The sequence below is a fragment of the Myotis daubentonii genome, chromosome 4, assembly GCF_963259705.1.
Source record: "Myotis daubentonii chromosome 4, mMyoDau2.1, whole genome shotgun sequence".
In the NCBI taxonomy this organism is placed as follows: Eukaryota; Metazoa; Chordata; class Mammalia; order Chiroptera; family Vespertilionidae; genus Myotis; species Myotis daubentonii.
Genome location: NC_081843.1, coordinates 61,945,165 through 61,959,401, shown reverse-complemented (window position 1 = coordinate 61,959,401; position 14,237 = coordinate 61,945,165). Strand labels below are relative to the sequence as shown.

The window sequence follows — 14,237 nt, the reverse complement described above, 5'->3', positions numbered from 1 at the left end:
ACAAACTTCTGTGCTTTCTTTGGCTCCCCTTCTTTCTTCAGTCCTGCACGGCTCGCCAGAAAAGTCACCTGGACACAGGAAATATAAGTCTCTGCATAGATAGAAGCCCATGTTTAAATACCACTTGTGCTTAAAGGGACCAGGCCAGAATGCTCTTCCACTAATTAGTAAGATTAAATTCTGCCCCTTTCAATGTTCAATGTATTTAACAAGAAAATAGTCCTATTTAAGAAAGGAATTTTATTTCAAATATATCAGGAGTCCAGTTCTTTCAAATACTTCCAGAACCACTGACACTTTCTATGGTGCAGTGAATTAGGGAGCATGGCTTTCTCCTATATTCAGATATCAAGATAGTGGCCAGCAATACTCACTGCTCTCAGCCACACAGGCCCATTTAGTACCCATGGCTGTGTTTCTCCTTAAGGGCCATCTTTGGACAGACAACCTTGAATTGGGGGCCAGGCTGGAAGCAGCAGACTGTAGGCAGTTACTAAAATGAGACATGCATAGGGGAGTGAGTCACTTGCTTTTTAAAGTAAGCAGGAGTGGCGCTTTGGCTATGCATTTTTGCCTGTTATTCTTGTTGCTTTCCTCTGCCAATCTCTTATGCCAGCTTCTCTTGGATTATAGTCTTTTCTCTCCCTGTATTTCACATGGTATTACTTTGCAAGAAGCCGACAAAAAACAGAAGATTCTGGGAGAGTCTGTACACTGACCAGGGGCTGCCAAAATCCCCCCCCGCCCCCCCGGCCCAGTTTGGCAGCCAGAACTGAAGGAAGACCCAACCCTCTGGCCAAGGAGTAGGAGAAACTGAAGGGCTTGAAAAATGCCCAGGCACTAACAGTTGGGGGATCTGCACCTGACCATTCATTCATTTATTAATTTACTCAAACACCTAACAGATATTTATCAAGTGCCTACTATGTGCAGGTAGTCTTCTGCATGCTGTAGATATTGCAGTAAATAAACAGACACAAATTCCTGGCCTCAGGGGGCCTCCATTTGAGGGGTAAAGACACTCAGTAAACAAAATAAGTAAGTAAAGCATTCAATATATTAGGTGGTAAATAAATTAGAGAAAAATAAGCAAGAGGCATGGGGAATTCCAGTGATATTTTTAAATTGAGTCATGTGGAAGGCCTTGCGTAGAAAGTAACATTTCAACAAAGACTCTGGGTGAAGCCCACCAGTTGACAAGCCCAATCCACACGTACAGGTCTTCCAACCAGTGTTTTGTGTGTCATTCTTAAATATTTACAGACAAGCGGACCTCAAGTGTCCAATGCAGAGCCCTGGGAGGCCTTCGGGTGTAAAGCAGACAGAAACTCGGGACTCAGAGAAAAGAGGGCGAATCCAGGAATCAGAAGACGGCTTTTTAAAAAACCTCAACTGTAATTGATATCTTTTGAGAGATAAAATCAGTGATTGCATCTATAAAACATGAATAAGGAAATAACTGAGAACAACGAGAACTCGTGGAAAGAAGAAAAAATGATAATTGGAAAAAAAAGATCACGATAACACCAGAGAGATAAGGTACTACATTCATGAAACAAAAACAATTCTATAAAAAGGGAACATTTGGATAACATTGAAGAGCTATTGGAAATTAAAAACATGATATCAGAAATTAAAAACTCAGTAGAAAAATGAGAAGATAATGATGAGTTAACCCATCAGGAAAAAAAAGATAAAATTAGAAAGAAAATAAAACAAAAATTAGGGACAAGTCTATGAAAGCCAGTATCTGATTACTAGGAGTTCCAGAAGGAGAACACAGAGAAATGGAGGGGAGGAAAGTATCCACAAAGCAATCCAATAGAATTTCCAATGGGCCCTCCAAACCTCCAAGTAGCCCCCATAATATATGAAAATAGACCCTCCCCAAGGCACAGCACTGTGGTAGTTCAGCACACAGAGCTCAAAGGAAAGATTTTCTAAGCTTTTTTTTTTTTTTTTTAAATATATTTTATTGATTTTTTACAGAGAGGAAGGGAGAGAGACAGAGAGTTAGAAACATCGATGAGAGAGAAACATCGATCAGCTGCCTCTTGCACACCCCCCACTGGGGATGTGCCCGCAACCCAGGTACATGCCCTTGACCGGAATCGAACCTGGGACCTTTCAGTCCGCAGGCCGACGCTCTATCCACTGAGCCAAACCGGTTTCGGCACAAACGGACTTCTTAACAGCAATGCTGAAAGCAAAAGACAATGAGCAGTGTCTTCAGACTTCTGGAGAAAAATAATTTCCCACTAGGAGCCGTCAAACCAGCATCAAATGTTTTCAGACAAGCAAGGTTTCAAAAAGTTTACTTCCCATTCCCTCTCTCTTAAACCTATGGTGGATGTATGGTCCTCTGAAATGAAAAAGACTAAAAAAGAGAAAGACACAATCTGCTCATTTGCCCCTAATTTCTTTAGGTGTATATCTGCCTGAGTGTTAGCCGGACGAGGACAGAATGCCCAAACGAGCCTGAAGCAGATCCTTATCTGTACTTTGCTTGCCTTGTGCTAATGACAGTTCTGTTCACACTGCACACCAGCCAGCTGAGGGGGCGTGGGAGTGTCCCCCACCCCAGAAGAGGCACCTGTTCTGACCTGCTCCTAAAAGCTGGAGGTGGCCATGGAAGCAAAGAGTGCAGAGCAGCCCACTTCCATTGACCATATATTCCTGCTCACACAATAGCCTCCCCAACCGGGTGCCCGGTGTTCCCAGGGATTCACTCAGGACCACCCCTCTGGTCAATTCCAGGGAAGCTGAGCCTCTGCTCAACTTCTCTCCTCTCAGGGTCATTCACCTGATTGTTAGGATATTGCCCTTTTCTTACAGTTACGGTGGTGTTTGCTATTGCTTTTCTTTCTTTTTTTAAAAAAATCTTTGTTGAAAGTATTATATATGTCCCCCCTTCTCCCCCATGGACCTCTTCTAGCTGCCCCCACCCCCAGCCCAGGCCTTCACCATGCTCTTGTCTGTGTCCATGGGTTGTGCATACATGCAAACAAGTTCATTGGTTGATCTCTTCCCACCCACCCTCCCCTGCCTTCCTTCTGAGGTTAGACAGTCTGTACCATGCTTCTATGTCTCTGGACCTGTTTTTGTTCATCAGTTTATTTTATTCACTCAATTACACATATGAGTGAGATCATGTGATACTTATCTTTCTCTGTGCTTTTCAAAACTAAAATGTATTGCTTAGGGGTGTTGTAGGGAGTAAAACTATAAAGAGAAGCACCGGAATGAGTACAACAGACACAACCTAGACTGCTCTGTGGAGGAAGGCAAGTATTCATTGGGAAGGGGCACATGGCCTCTCGGGTACTTTGTCAGTACTTTAGAAACACTGTTATATGGTTGCTCTATTTCTTAACTCAGAAGGTAGATACTTGGGTGTTAATTTAAATAGGACTCTGCCTGCTTGCACTCTAATATATGTTTAATTCATTTTATGATATTTTAAAATAGGATTAAATACCCATGAAACTGATAAATGTGTGGCAAGGACTAAGGTTTGGGAGGGGTAGAGAGGAAAGACTTTGGTATCATTTGACACGTTAAACCACATGCAGCTATTGCTTTGATAACCCAGAACTTCTGTTCTCGGAACTGGGCACGCAACAACGTTAGAGTCCAGGCTCTGCCTTTGAGTACAGTATTTCTGAATCTGGCAGGAGACCAGTCCAGATGGTCAACTACAATACAACCTGAGGAGAGTTGTCAAGTACCCAAATGCACAGTGCTTTAGGATTATAGAAGAGGGAATAATAGCTGCTTTTAGTGAAAAAAAAAAAATACAGTGAGAAGAGAAGTTATGTACAGGGGGGATCATCTGTAAATGAGGCCTTGAAGGAGGAATTTGAAAGTAGAGCGGAAGAGAAGAAACACAATGAGCAAGAACGCAGAGGTGTGAAAGCAAGTGCAGGTGAGTGGTCTGGAGTGGATCAGGGCTGTGCAGGCGGCACTGCACAACCTCCAGGGAGTGGCATTCATAGCTGCACAGTGAGTAACCGGCACAGTGTGCACCTCCCACCACAGTCTTGTCGAAGGGCGTGGCCAGGGCCCATAAGGGAAGGGAGAGGAAGCCAAAAGAACACGGACGTTTGGTGAGAAATTGAAACATGGAATGTGAAATGGAAAAAGAATTATTGAACCCTAAACATTATTCAATAGGCTAGTGTTGACATACTCAAATTATCTGTCATTTCAACATGAATTTTAAAAATCACATCAACCATTTGTTCTCAGTGAATAGCATGTACCTTTATTTATAATGGCAGGGGACAAACATGAATAAAGCTTCAAATTGACATGTTCACATTAATATCATTCATTAAGGACTTGAGAACATAGAATTGGACAAAAAAAGTCAGTCATCTGTGACTGCTTTTTTATTACCAAAACATATTAACCTTTCACCCTAGAGACTGCAAAAGGATGTTGTTAATCTTGTAATTCTAGAACAAACTTCATAACAAGGGATTCTTAAGTTTTCATAGAGTGTGGGATAAAAGGTGATAAAATCATTTAAGACAGTGTTTCTCAATTAGAGCTACTTTCATAGACATTCTTGGGAGGGGGGGGGTTGCAAAATTTTTATGGTAATGTTTTAAATTTAACTTTTGTGCATCATCTAAACAAATTCATACACACTTGTGCAGGAGTACCTGGGCGATCATCTCACCAAACAGTGTTGCCACATGATCACAGCATTTGCACGTGTACCTCTGAGCTCTGTAGACCAAGTAAAGAGGCACTGTGCTTAATGTTTCATGTGGCACTTCTCTGATCGGCCCTCAGACCCTCCCCAGAATTGTTGGGCATTTCCTATGACGTCTGTGAGTTGTCAAGTTTAAGACCACAAGTTCAGAGCAGTGATTCTCAAGATAGGATGGGGGAGACACATGGAGTTTGGAAAAGCACATTCAAAATACCTACCGATTTCAAAATACAAACTATAAATTCAAACTCCACAAACTAATTTTTGGGCAGTAGCATAAAATTAACTATCAGTTCATCCTAGGGAGCCTGGGATAAACTGGTTGGGAAACACTGGCTTAGAGGTAGGAGTCCTGGCACACGAACGACAGTAAGAACCACATGCAAAAGAGAAGGAACTTTTTTGGGTCCATGGGGGAATCCTGAGCCATAACTTGTCGCGGTCTATTGAAACCCACGGGCCAATCCGGAAGGAACCCGAGATGTCCGTCCACCATCTCAGACCTGTGGTTTGTGGCAGGTGGGTCCACTTTCAAGAGTTGAAAGAAGAAAAGCCTGTTTTTGCTGAGAACGCTCCCATTTTTTTGGTTTAGATATTTCAGAAGATTAAGTAATCAGTTGCTGGGTAAAGGTCGCCCCAGATCCATTCACCAGAAGTGCTGCCACCATTCACAATGCCATCCAGCTCTCAAGGGAGACATCAGCCTGGGTCTTCTCTGCCAAGGTAAAAAAAAAAAAAAATACAAAGAATTACATTTCCTTGGAAAGGTGATTTCCCCTCAGTTCTCTTTCATCACCAGAACACGTACTCCTGTTATTCAAACACAATCCATTACAGGTGGCCTTGAAAGCATCTGTCAGCAAAATACTGAGAGCATATCTCGCTGAAGAGCAATGCAAATAAAGAGGCCTTGTGAATATGGGGACCCTAATAGTTGGGGAAATGGTATTTCCCATATTCCCAGGAAAGTCATTTGTTTTCTTCCATTCTTAAGCCTACACTGCTAAAAAAAAAAGAAAGAAAAGAAAAGTGTTCTAGAATAGAAAACATTTGGCACCCCAATTAATTGAGTTTTGAGAGCTTTAGTATATGGGGTTTGGCTGAAAAGCTAACATAGTATTCACCTGCTGTGATGATGTCAAAGAATTGTCTAGAAAGTTTATAATAGTGATTTTTATTTCAAAGGATTTCATTTGTGTTTTTTCAGAACTCTTTTTGTTGTAGTTGCTATACTGAGTAACCACCACAAAGTATATATACTTATTGCTCAAGGCTAAGTTATTAATTACTGGGCAATAAATACCCCTCAAAGAACATTTTGGTTTAAGAACCATAAATGTCTCCTTTGACTAAAAAACAACCCCCAGGTCTGTGTCTGAGTCTGTGAACTGGACTAGTTGGAGGCCAGCTAGCACTAAGAAGAGCTGAGGAGGAAGGGGGCTCATCAGACCCCAGAAGTATCCTGGTTCCTTTCTAAAGGGTTCACTGCCCTATGGTTTTCTGTTCAGCCAAGAATATCCTTTAGGCCACTGGTGGCCAACCTTTCAGACCTCACGAACCACCAGTAGTCTGCGGACCATCGGTTGGCAACCCCTGCTTTAGGCTACCATTTTAGAAAACTTCATTTTGGTGTTTGGGAAGCCCTTTAATTGAAATTGAGTTGCAGTGTGAACACAGATGATGCAAACATTACCTTCGTTTCACATTGCAGTTATTATCATCTGAACTGCTTACCACAGCCTGTGAGCTCTGGCCCCTGCCCACATTTGTTACTACTCTCCCTTCTCTGCACTGTACTCAGTCCGCTCTTCCTTGCTTTCTCGTTCTTGAATTTTCTATACTGATCACCTCAGGGCCTTGGCTCTTGCTGTTTCCTCTGTCGAAAAGCTCTCCTGCTTCATCTTTACATGACGGTCACAAGAGCTCAACCCAACCAGCCCTTCTCAGAAAGACCTTCCCTCACCATATTAGCTAAATTAGCTCCCCCACCCCTGCCATGTTCTATCACAGTAGTCTGTTCATTTGTTTCAGGAATTATTTACTTATTTTTAATCTGTCCACCTCTCTAGAATATAAGGTTCATGTTATCTTTTTGTTCATCACTATATTCCCACTGCATTGTATAGTGTCTCGCACAGAGTAAATGCTCAAAAAATATTTGTGAAATGAAGGTTGAGTGAAAGGATGTCTCCCATTGGCACAATCCCTTTGTAAAAAGGGAAGTTAATAAATGACATTACAGTTCCTCAGATCACTCCAAACCATCCTTTCCCTAGCCTTCCTAGATTATGATAAAACACAGCAGTAGAATTCCACCATCTCTTAGTGTTCCCGGTCCAGCATCCTACCTGTGACTCACCTGTAATTACGGCGTTAGAGCTCCCATTTCTATTAGCCGTACCATCAGTTCCCCACTTTTATCCATCTCTTGTAGTTCACTGCATCCACCTATACACTCTTTACCGATAAAGATTCGAGGTACCTAAAAAAAAGCAAACAAGCCAGGACATTTAAGGAACTTAATTATTAGCTTAGTGAGAATGACATGTTACCCTCCCTCTAAATATTTTCCACAATCCCAGCTTTTCAAATCACTTTACAATCTCCTCAAGTGTATTCTTACAGGACAAAATTTTATTCTAAGGATAAAATTATCCATTAAAGAATGTTTTTAAACCACGCTATCTTTCAGATTGAATATGCTGTGCATGAGATTGTCTAATTTGTCAGTGATTTAAAAGTTTCACTCTACAACCCAACTGGCATGGCTCAGTGGTTGAGTGTTGACCTATGAACCAGGAGATCATGGTTTGATTCCAGGTCAGGGCATATGTCCTGGTTGTGGGCTCGATCCCCAGTGTGTGGCATGCAGGAGGCAGCATTTCAATGATTCTCTCTCATCATTGATGTTTCTATCTTTCCCTTTCCCTCCCTCTCTTAAAGCAATAAAAATATATATTTTTTTAAATGAAATAAAATTTTCACTCGACAGAAACATTTCTGAGGGGGAATTTTGATTGGCTACAGCTAGATCACCACCCTGATTGAATTCTGGTGTCTGTGCAGCTGGGACCACTTCTGAGCCCTTAATGTGAGCATGGCAAGCAGGAAGGAGTTTATTTCTAAATACAGCTGGCAACGTATTTGCATTAGGTCTTTGCCCCTCATTTTTAGATCCACCATTTATTAGCTCTCTCCTTTGTGAGCTCTGTCCTCAGCTGGGGAAGGCATGGTGGTGTCAAGTCTCCTTCAATTCCTGGCCCATCCTAGGATGTGTAAGTGCTGCTGTCCTGGGAGCCAAGGCCATTCCTCTGCTTTAGTGTCACACCTGCAGCGGGGAGTCACACAAGGCAAGCCACACTGATGCAGCCATTACACCTGATGAGTTCGTTCATCTCCAGTCACACGCAGGCTCCCTCCCTGCTGCTAGGAGCAGGCACGCTCCAGAATTCCAGGGGGCTTTGGGGATCCTGAAGAGGGGAGAAGTCCTCTCACTGTGGCCTGGACAACTTCCAGGCCAAGGGCACCGCTACAGAAAGGCTGCCTGGCCGTGAAGCAGCAGGCACTGTCTCGGCCACCTGCGTGGTGGCCCTCTCCCTGAGCACCAGGAACACGCCAGGAGAGGCGACAGACAAGAAGCGGTAAGAATATTTTCAAAGCTTTCGGCTTTCCTCGGAAGCCACAGTAATTCAAGTAAACTTTCTAAAAAGTGAGGGAGATGAGAAAAGGGGCTGAGTTACTTCTGGTAAGTCCTTACATGATGTTTATTAGGAAGGGATCTGGCCCAGCCAATGTGGTTCAATGGTTGAGTGTCGACCTATGAACCAGAAGGTCACAGTTCGATACCTGGGCCTGCAGGAGGCAGCCAATCAATGATTATCTCTCATCATTGATGTTTCCAGCTCTCTCCCCCTCTCCCTTCCTCTCTGAAATCAATAAAATTACAGTAAAAAAATTTTTTTGAGGAAATAATAAAGGGGGCGGGGAGTCTGGGTGGAAGTGGGCTTTAAAAATTAAGGCCAAATATTTTTTAAGAAGTCCAGATATTTCCTGTGCCCCAAGAGTGGGCAAAAGCACTCAGGGCTGTGTTCCCAAGAGAAAGCCTGGTGCTGTCTTCTTAAGCCTCTGTGGGTGCTGCCTGCTCCACCTGCAGCACAGCCTGGGTGGGGCTTTGCAGGTGGACAGTGTCATCCAGGCAGCATTGCTTTTCTGAGGCTGAGAGAAGAATAGCCGCAGAGAGTTGAGATCAGAAGCCTAAGTGTTCCCCTAGGTCCTGCCATTATTTCAGAGAAAACAAAGCTTCCCTCACAAATTGTTGGGGCCTTTTGGCTCCTGTCTCCCCAGGAAAACTCGGCTGTGGTCAGTTGTAACAGTAAATGGAACAGAATCCTAATGTAGTTCTAATATATTGCAGAACTCCCATGGCAGGCAGGGCCTAATGAAATACAAATCGCCTGATTTTTATATTAGATTATTTTACATTGTATAAGGAAGAGATGTAGGCATTCTGGAGTTTTTCTGTCTTTGCAAAAACAAGTGAGCAGTTGTCACCACTCCTGCAGCTTACCACCTCTCCACCTTTGAGTGGGGTGTGGGCCAGAAGGGTGTGAGCTAAGTCAGTAGGAGTCCTGAGAAACCAGGAGTCCTCTTTTCAGACAGTGGAACGTGCAACTGAGTTGCCAACAGGCCTGTGGAAACACAGATTTCTACACCCCCTACCCCCAATTTCTGATACAGGAGATCTGAGTTGGGGCCCAGGAATTTGCTTTTTTGATAAGTTCCCAGGAGATGCTGACGCTGCTGCTGCTGCTGCTGCAGGGATCGTGTTTGCAACGACTGGTTGACACAACATCTGTTCCTTCCCCCCAGGGTAACTGAGACGTCAAAACGCCCAGGCCTCCAGCAGCCTCCAGATGTCCAAGACAGGCCTGAGACCCGATCAGCTGTCTCCAGGGTGGAGCCCTGTGTCCACCCTCTGGCAAGGGAGCTGGTGGGCCTGAGAGCCAAAAGGCCCCCTTGCTCTTACACCCACCCTCTAGTGTCCGCAGCCCCAAAACCACCTTAAGGCACCAGTACCAGCACCTCCAAAAGAGCTGAATTACAGGCTGCACCTGTGTGTATGTGTGTGCATCTGTGGTGGCAAAACAGGAAACTTGATTCAGCTGAGGAAGGAAGAGGCACCCTCAGTGCCTGCCTGTCCTGGCCCCATTCCCGTTTCTGGGGAACTTGAGTCTGTTACTGTCAAGAAGGAGAAAGACAACTCCTACCATAAGCAAGCTTGGTACGAGGAGTGTCTCCAGCCCCCAGCCTCAGCTAGGAGGTACTGTCTGTGCTGTAAGGTTACTCAGATACAGCCAAAGTCACTCACCTACTAGGCTGTCCTTGGTACAAGCCACCGTCATGTCTCATCTGAATTAAAGCTGTAGCCTCCAGATGTCTGCATTTCAACTTCCAGCCTGGCCCTCCTCCAGTCTCTTCCTCGCGGTCACCAGAGCGGCTCTTCCAAAACTAAGGCAGATCCCGGCACCCCTCTGCTCATCTCACACCACTAGCCTGGGTCATTACTACCTCTCAGACCTCAGCTCCTCCTACTGCCTCGCCAGCTACCAGTGCTCCAGCCACACCGGCCTCCCTATCAGGCACACCTCTGGCCTAGGCAGGGCCTTTGCATTTGCTATTCCCCCCGCCTGAATCACTCTTACTCCGAAATTTCTGTGAGCCTTGCCCCCTCACCTTCTTCAGAGATCTAGTCAAAACAGTGAGGGCCCGACAGCTCCATTTAAAACTTTACCTTACTGCTCCCAGCCTCCTTACCTTTCCTACTTACCACTTACCACTTATCACCTTCCAACATACTATTTTATTTATTGTATTTACTAGAGTGTAAGTTCCACGCGGGTGAAGTTTTTGTTTGTTCTGCGCATGGAGGTGTTTCCAATGGCCAGAAAGGTGCCTCGTATGTAATGGGTGCTTTAAAATATTTGTTGTGTCCAGCAAAATTATCTTTCAAAAGTGAAGGAGAAATAAAGACTCTCTCACACAAATGAAAATTGAGGGGATTTGTTGACAGTAGACCTGCCTTGCAAGACATGTTTAAAGTTCTTCAGAGAGAAGGAAAATGATAGAGGTCAGAAACTTGAATCTACATGAAGAAGAGTTTCAGAGAAGGACTAAATGAAGGCACTGATCCAGGAGAAGGGGCTGTAGCAAAACCAAAATGGGTTTCTCCAGGTGCATGCCTGATTGAAGGCATACACTTCTGGACTCAATCAAGTCCTGCTGGGCTCCTCCTGAATGCACAGCACGTGGGGCCAGTACAGGGTCAGATAGCAACTGCTACCAAGATTTCAGTCTCTCCCAGCACAGACCCATCGCTGTTGGGGATCAGAAAGCACACAACTCTGAGGGATTTGCTCTTCCCCTTGGAGGAAGCAGTGAAAAACTGTTTTAATTGAAAAGCAAATGTAAAAGACCACTAAGAGAAAAACCATTGCATTACGAAGAAGTGAAAAAAGTATTGGTGCATGCATGAAGAGGTTTGTTTCTCCTGTAAAGAACAGATGCTGCCCAGCTGAGAGCCGTAGCTCCCAAAACTTGTTGCAAATTGGAATTACCTGGGGATCTTTTCTTTGGCTAGAAAAATAAAACTTTCCCCCAGTTTTCATGAAGTGCAATTGACAAATTGTATATATTAAGGTATGAAATGTCATGGTTTGCTTATGTCGACACTACAGTGATTACAACACACCCATCACCTCACACGGCTATCATTTTTGTGTGTGCAGTGAGAACAAGATCTCTTTTCAAATTTCAAGCATACACACAGCATTATTAACTTGTCACCCTGCTGAACATTAGATTTCTAGAACTTACTCATAACTAAAAGCTTGTACCCTTTGACTTAGGGACCTTTAAAACTACTGAGGCCCGACACGGTGATTTCATTGGTTTGGGATACGATGTGGGCATGGGGATTTTATTTTTTATTAAAGCTCCTCAGGTGATTCTACTGTGTAGCAACATTTGGGAACCACTGGCCAAGAGCAACCCAGCACAGAGAGGGCCTTGGCAGTATTTGCCTGACTCTTTCCTCACAGCCCAGCTGCCTAGACAGCTAGGGGGCAGGGGGGAGGGGAGGGGAGGGGAGGCGGGCAGCCAAGCAGCAAGTCTCTCTGCCCCAGGACCTCCCAGAGACGGGAGTCTTCAGCCCACAGCTGGGGCTCTGGAAGCAAGGGGGAACCCAGGTCGCCTCCCTCTGCACCAGAGCGCTGGTTTCTCACTGGAGAGGCAGGGAGAAGGCCTCCGTATTTTCACTGAGCCCAGAGAAAACCCGGTAAGCCAAACTCACATGGAACTAGGCTATGTGCTTCTGCAACCCTGAGCCCTAGAATGTGCATCTGGAAAGGGAATTGGGTGAGCTGGTGGGACACCCTTCACCCCAGCCAGCACCAGGACTGAGACAGGCAGGCGGTTGGGTGGGCACCCCACAAGAAGCCTTTTCAGATAGAGGACAGCAATTCTTGCAGTGGTTCTCAACCTTCCGGCCCTTTAAATACAGTTCCTCATGTTGTGACCCAACCATAAAATTATTTTCGTTGCTACTTCATAACTGTAATGTTGCTACTGTTATGAATCGTAATGTAAGTATCTGATATGCAGGATGGTCTTAGGCGACCCCTGTGAAAGGGTCGTTCGACCGCCAAGGGGGTCGCAACCCACAGGTTGAGAACCGCTGTCTTAGAGGGCCCCTCAGTCCACTGATAGCAAAGGAAATGTAGAGGTTGGCTGCTCTAGCCTTGCAGCGAGGAGGTCCTTGACCACAGAGGTGGTGACCTGCCCAGGATCACACAGCAAGCCACTGAGAGAGCCCGGCCAGAACTCTGGCCTCTGGACTTCCTCCTCTGAGAGGCCTAAAAACACCCCATAATATAGAATAAGGGGCAAATAATAAGCCATTTTTATGAATTAGATTTTTTCCAGTGGGTGGAGTTAGATGAGGGAGAATGAGCAAGTTAGGTTAATGTTAAAGAGAGCCTAGAGAAAAGACCGAAGGGCAGGGAATCCCACTTGGCCACGTGAAAACAGAAGAGCGCGTAAGATCTTCATGTGGACAACAGAAATATACAGATCACACTTGGCCCCCTCACCCCACCGCCCATCCCAGCCCTGCAAGCTGGAAACTCTTAGCAGCATGCTTGAAACAAAGACTCCGGCTCCCTCCTCACACTCAGCACAGCTGCTGGACCCACGGACCCGGTGCCCAGCACACTGGGCCCTTGGCTGCAGTCCCTGCCCATTCAAGGGAGCAGTGTCTTCTTCTCTCCTCCCCCCCCCGCCCCCCCCCCCCCCCCCCGTGCCCCTCCCGGAGCCTTAAGCAGCTGACGGAGCCCTAGCGGTGTCCTAGAGAAAAGCACAGGCATACCCTTTCAGGGCCCTAACAAGAAAAAGGAATTGGGTGTTCTCCCCCCCTCCGCACACCTGACCTTTTAGAACAACACCCCAGACTCACCGTTCTGGCTCCTGTGAGCTGTTGGAAATAATCTTGAATCTTCTCTGTGTTCCTGGTGACGGTGATGTCCACAATTACCAACGACTCTCTTTTGAAGGGGTACTGGCAGAGGAGCTCCTCGGCCCGCCGGCAGTAGGGGCAGGTGGGCTTCATGAACAGCACCATCCTCCCAGGCTTGATGTGGCTGTCCACAAACTCCTGGGCCGTGCAGGTGGGCTGCATCCTGGCGGGAGCCTCCTGGGCAGGTACCGCTCCGGAGCAAGAACGGAGGCCCGGTCAGCTAGCTGGCCCTCATTTAAGGGAACCTCCCTGGAGGAGGAGTTTGCCCAATTAGCCTAGCCGGCTTGGTTTTTAAAGGGACAGCCCCACAGTCATTACACCCTGGGGTGATTCACCGGCCAGTGAATCCAAGGAATGCATACTTGCGTTTCATCAGTGGCTGGGCTCGGGGTGTCATTGTCTCAGAGCTTTCGTGGCGCCCGCTCTTTGTCAGGAAGCAGCGTCAGAACACCCCCACAGCACAGACCAGCCCCAGGGCGGCGTCTGAGCCCCCAGTGACCTCCTGGCAGTGCCCTCCTCCTGTAAAATCCCTGTTTGCCGTGCGGGACAGATGGTTTTAAAAACGAGTGAGCAAACAGAATCATTCAAGAAATAGGACGGGTTGCAATCTCCTTACAGGAAGTGAAACTAAAATTGTGACTGGTCTTGAGGTTGCTCCCAGGGCTGTTTTCTTAGCCTGCACAGGGTGTTTTGTTGTGGTGAGTGTTTCGATGGAATGATTTACAACATTTAAAAAATCTGGAGATTTCATAAAAGAGTCTGGTCTTATAGTTCTCTGAGAAGTCAGGTCTGACGAAACAGCTTGTATTCCTTTGTGGCAGCAGCTGTGCGGAGTAGCTGCTGTCCACATTGGGCAGGATAGTGCTCTGCCCTGGGGTGCCTGCCCATGCTCCCCGGTAGGGGGGCCAAAGGCTGCTGGCCCAGGTCAGTTCTGACCCCCTCTCTGTT

At 45.9% G+C, this 14,237-nt stretch overlaps 1 protein-coding gene across 2 annotated transcripts; it reads right to left on the bottom strand.

The window, feature by feature from the left end:
- Positions 1 to 4,237: 4,237 nt before the first annotated feature.
- Positions 4,238 to 13,572, bottom strand: GLRX (glutaredoxin). Of its 2 annotated transcripts, none has more exons than XM_059694063.1 (3): positions 13,230 to 13,572; positions 7,080 to 7,202; positions 4,238 to 5,430 (listed from the first exon to the last, which is right to left on the bottom strand). In XM_059694063.1, exons 1-2 carry the CDS (start codon positions 13,449 to 13,451, stop codon positions 7,086 to 7,088), a joined length of 339 nt encoding a protein of 112 aa, XP_059550046.1. In that variant the 5' UTR covers positions 13,452 to 13,572; the 3' UTR covers positions 4,238 to 5,430; positions 7,080 to 7,085. The 2 variants fall into 2 exon arrangements, with proteins under 2 accessions (XP_059550046.1, XP_059550045.1); XM_059694062.1 differs by having other exon boundaries at positions 4,238 to 5,435; positions 13,230 to 13,559.
- Positions 13,573 to 14,237: the final 665 nt, after the last annotated feature.

Excerpts from the sequence above, each read along its gene's own strand:
- GLRX (XM_059694063.1), bottom strand. The coding sequence starts at position 13,451 with ATGCAGCCCACCTGCACGGCCCAGGAGTTTGTGGACAGCCACATCAAG. Across the intron at positions 7,203-13,229 it reads AGCTCACAGGAGCCAGAACG|GTACCTCGAATCTTTATCGG; the intron begins GTGAGTCTGGGG and ends GCTTTTTTTTAG.